Genomic DNA, 4883 nt, shown 5'->3' with positions numbered 1-4883 from the left:
ATTCTTAACCTAGAAATGATGAACATAGCCTTGTTGGCTAAGTGGTTCTGGAAAATGGAAACAGAGGAGGGGATGTGGCAAGAGGTCCTAAAAGGAAAATATAAGACCAATGAATGTCTAGCTCTAGTGGAAAAAAACCTGAGGATTCTCAGTTTTGGGCTAGTTTGCTGAATATTAAGAATATCTTTTACAGATTTGTGAAAAAAGAACCTGGCACCTGGGTGGATGACAAGCCCTTGAAAGATGCCTACCCTAGAATATATGATATTTGTTTTGATCACAAAATTACTGTATATGAGGCCATACAAAAAGGATGGAGAGGTTTCTAATTTAGAAGGACACTACATGGGGAAACTTTGGAGCTATGGAATGCTTTGAGAAGTAGATGTGAAAAAATTAAAATGAATGGTGAAAAAGATAAGATCAAATGGACTCTAACTACTGATGGAAAATTCTCTGTTAAATCTTTATACAAAGAATTGATTACGTCTGGTTTGAAATTCCCACAGAAATACCTGTGGAAAATCAAAGTTCCTGCAAAAATTAAAGTCTTCTTGTGGTTAATAAATAAGAAAATTATTTTACTAGGGATGTCCTACTTAAAAAAGGATGGAAAGGGGGAAAAGAATGTGTGTTTTGCGGAATGGATGAATCCATTGATCATTTATTGTTCACTTGCTCTGCGGCTTCTTTGCTTTGGAGCCTGGTTAGATGTGTCTGTGCTCTGAAAACCATTCCTTTTAGTGTTAAAGAATGTTTTGGGGAATGGATTAGCAAATTTTGCAAAGAAGATAAGAAAATGGTGATGGTTGGGGTTTCTGCCTTATTCTGGGCAATTTGGAAAAGTAGAAATGCAATTGTTTTTGAGAAAAAAAGGATTAATGATCCTTTTCAGATAATCAAACTAATGGTTCGGTGGTTGATTGACTGGTCCATTTTGCAGACAAAGGAGCCACCAAGAAAAATCCTGGAACTGGGGGCAAGAGTACTAGAACGAGCAGCAAATGAGGTGTACACGGCTGGGCAGGGGTGGCGAATCAACATGGCGAGGCTCCCTGGATGATGGCTGCAACTCCTTCATCTTCTGCTGCGGTTCCAAGTCCTTTTGTTGCCTGCTAGTTACTAGTTTTCAGGTCATTGACTCAGGTAGATGTGTGGTTGGACTTTGTTCATGCTGGGCCTGTGTTGGTCCTTTTGGCCGGTTTCAATCGTCTTGTGTAATGCTGTGAACCTGTTTTTGTGCTACCTGTCCTGTCCTTTGAATTCTGTAAGCCTGGTTTTCAGTAATGAAAATCGGAAGGGGAAAGCCCTTCTTTGATCAAAAAAAATAAATGCCCTGGCAATGTCATCCTGTCCAGCCATCACAAGTTCACAACACAAACAATCAAATAGGAGTACTACACATCTTACAAGGTTAGTAAGAAGGTTGTTCATAGTCTGACCAAAATGGCTGGCGTCTCCACCAACGCGATTGCTCTTGTGCTTGTGGCACTCCTCTCCGTGCTCGTCACCTCCGTCCGTTCTGCGGCCAACTACGACACCGCCGCCGCCAGATCCTACAACCCCGGCTGGCTCCCCGCCAAGGCCACCTGGTACGGAGCGCCCACCGGCGCCGGCCCCAACGACAACGGTACGCCCATATGTTCCCATGACTGCGTACATTTTCATCCATCACGAACGTAATGCTGATCTACCAATCGATTTGCAGGCGGTGCTTGCGGCTTCAAGAACATGAACCAGTACCCCTTCTCCTCCATGACGTCCTGCGGTAACGAGCCTCTGTTTGACGGCGGCGCGGGCTGCGGCTCCTGCTACGAGGTACGTACGTACTGCAGTAATTTATCCAACACCCGACAGCGTCAGTTAAATTAGTTGGTCAAACTCAAACCTCCCATGTGCATGTATTCGTCGTTCAGATTCGATGCGTCGCCGCCAACAACCCTTCCTGCTCCGGCCAGCCGAGGACGGTGGTCATCACCGACATGAACTACTACCCCGTGGCTAGGTACCACTTCGATCTCAGCGGCACAGCGTTCGGGGCCATGGCCAAGAACGGCCTCAACGACAAGCTCCGCCACGCCAGCATCATCGACATGCAGTTCAGGAGGGTGCGCTGCAACTTCCCGGGCATGAAGGTCACCTTCCACGTCCAGCGTGGCTCCAACCCCAACTACCTCGCGGTGCTCGTGGAGTATGCCAACGAGGACGGGACCGTGGTGAGGATGGAGCTGATGCAGACCAAGAACGGCCGCCCCACGGGGCCCTGGGAGCCGATGCGCCGCTCCTGGGGATCCATCTGGCGGATGGACACCAACCGCCCGCTACAAGGGCCATTCTCCATGCGCATCACCAGTGACTCTGGGAAGACGCTGGTGGCCAACAATGTCATCCCGGCCTACTGGCGGCCGGACAAAGCCTACTGGTCCAACGTCCAGTTCTATTGATTTTGGCTCAATCAATTAGGTGCTTCTCCGATGGATTCCGATCGAATTGGTGCTCCCGGATTTCTCTTCTCACAAACGCTACCTATTGTTCGTCTATTTATATATAAAAAGTCCTTGACGGGCTCACCAGAAAAAAGAGAATTCCTTAGAAAATTCCACAAAAATCAGAAACATCCAGCCATTTATTTAATACGCTAAAAATTTACAGCCATTAGATGTGTTTTAAGTGAAAATAATTACCCACCATTGCCATTATGAGAAAAAACGCAACATTCAAATACCTTTAATAATTACCCATCATTGCCATTATGAGAAAAAACATAACATTCATGCATAGGATTTTCCACGCACACGAAAAAAAACTACAGGCCAGCGTGGGTGCCTTGGACTTTCCTCCCAAATAATGAAGCTGCATGTATGACGTGGGATGAGGAAAAAACATCATTTTGTTATTCCATCTACCCTAACTTTTCCTCCTCATGCTGACGCTCTTGGTGCTGCCGCCGCCGTGCCGTTCAACCCTGCAAGGATCTTTAGCTTCATCGATGGCAGGTAATGAAACACCTAAGAGCTGCACTTTCATGGAACCTCTGTGTTGCTCTCTTTTATGAGTCTGCAGTATGTCATGCACATCAGGATAAACGAGGTTGCAATCTCACCTGATGCATGGATCCATAGATGGAGATATGTATATACTTGATGGTATTTGTACGTGTGTGATGGATGACTTGTCTTGATGTTTCTTGTGTGTAGAAGCGTAGTATAGAAGGAAACGGATGCTGCCCACGGAGGCTATTGCTTGGTGAAGCGGCTAGTGATCAGGGAGCTTAGAATCTTCAATCTAAATTACAGATGTGTGTCGATCTAAAATTTAGATGGCTTTGTCTCCAATAAACAGATCTAATGGGATTCCCTGCAAGAATATCTTCTTAGTATATTTCCGCACTGCGGCTTATGTGTCGATTGGTAACGGAGAGAGCTTTTTATCATGGCAGGATTAATCGACCAACAAGCTGTGTATGCCTAATATGGTCTCGGATCTGCTCTTTGTGGCTCGCTGCTCTATCCAGTGGTAAAACTAATTCATCAAGGATATTAACACTATTTATACCGCAGCTTTCAGTCAGGTTCTTGGCATTCTGTAGTACGGTCATCTCGATGCTTGATTGTGGAGCTAGGTACTTGTACATGACAGTTATATGTTTTAAAAGCTCCATCTATTTTTGTATAACATATACAGCTTAAAATCTCTTGTCAGCATCGGCAATGCAAAACTAGATCGAGGAAGGATATGTAGCCAGTCAGCATTGTGTCCAACTACGTGAGTAAGACCAAGGATACTGTCACATGTAATGGCATGCCTCGAAGATTTTTTTTGTAACATGTTTATGCGTTCAGGTTGATGCTCAGTTAACACAAGCTTTTCTTTTTTCTACGAAAATAAAGGCAAGTTGATGCCGTTCTTTTCATGTGCTGCATTTTCTTCTCTACAGACATTAACATTGAAGTAGTTGAACCAAACGGTGAGACAACGAGAACCTTGCTTTTATTTCATTTTATTATCATTAGACACTACATGCATAATATATAACTGTAAACCAGCCAAGCTTCCTCACTTAGCACAAATACATACGTTTCTATAGGAAGTTTGGGATCTGTTCTACCTCTCTCCAGGTCAGATTGCATAAGATTTACAACAAGCTCTACCATGTCGACATAATTCAAGCAATTAGTGTTTGAGGTAGAATACTACAGTTAGGATTTTCTGCATATGCATAGTCAGATACATTCTCTTCACATCAACGGGTGAATTTATTCTATTAGAAATTTGTGAGATATGTAATGGTTTGTGTACAAGCTATGCATATTGACTTCAGATTTTTAGTAGATGAAGCACCAGATCCACACCGAGATGATCATTTTGATGGAGTAGTGAAGAATCAGATCTGTTATTCTATTACAGATATCTTTACTTGGTTAAGATTTGCTGACGAGTAAAAAGGAGGCCCACAAGTGAATATCGTATATTGATTCATATGGTAATTAGTTCCACGTCAGCAATGGTGCTCTTCAGTAGGTAATGCATAATCACGTTGAAGTTTATCACAAGTTCAGAACCTTCACATTTTCACTGTTTTTGTCATACCATACGTCTCTACAGCGTGTGGTCATAATTTAGATCATTTATGTGATGTTGCTCATCTTTCAGGCACAAAGTTTGTGCTATAGCCTATAGTTAGTCACCAATGAATTCTTCAAGAGGAGTCTCTTCTTTGGTATAGTTCCTTATCAGGTTATAACATATAACTCACTCGGTCTAAGCCTTTTCCCATTACAACGCTCATGTTAAACTAGGACCAGCTCCTAAATCTTTTTAGTCATCATAGTATTTACTACCAGAAGAATGAATTCGTATTTGTTACTAGAAGAATGGATTTA

General features: G+C 43.2%; 1 protein-coding gene across 1 annotated transcript; it reads left to right on the top strand.

The window, feature by feature from the left end:
• The first annotated feature begins 1400 nt into the window (after nt 1–1400).
• LOC119324841 (expansin-B2-like) lies at nt 1401–2524 on the top strand. The gene is made up of 3 exons (XM_037598607.1): nt 1401–1630; nt 1709–1818; nt 1917–2524. The coding sequence occupies exons 1-3, from the start codon at nt 1447–1449 to the stop codon at nt 2442–2444; spliced, it is 822 nt and encodes a 273-aa protein (XP_037454504.1). The 5' UTR covers nt 1401–1446; the 3' UTR covers nt 2445–2524.
• Nucleotides 2525–4883: the final 2359 nt, after the last annotated feature.

Source organism: Triticum dicoccoides, chromosome 6B (genome assembly GCF_002162155.2).
Source record: "Triticum dicoccoides isolate Atlit2015 ecotype Zavitan chromosome 6B, WEW_v2.0, whole genome shotgun sequence".
Lineage (NCBI taxonomy): Eukaryota > Viridiplantae > Streptophyta > Magnoliopsida > Poales > Poaceae > Triticum > Triticum dicoccoides.
Note: the sequence above shows the minus strand (reverse complement) of the source record. Positions and strands in the feature narration are given on the sequence as shown.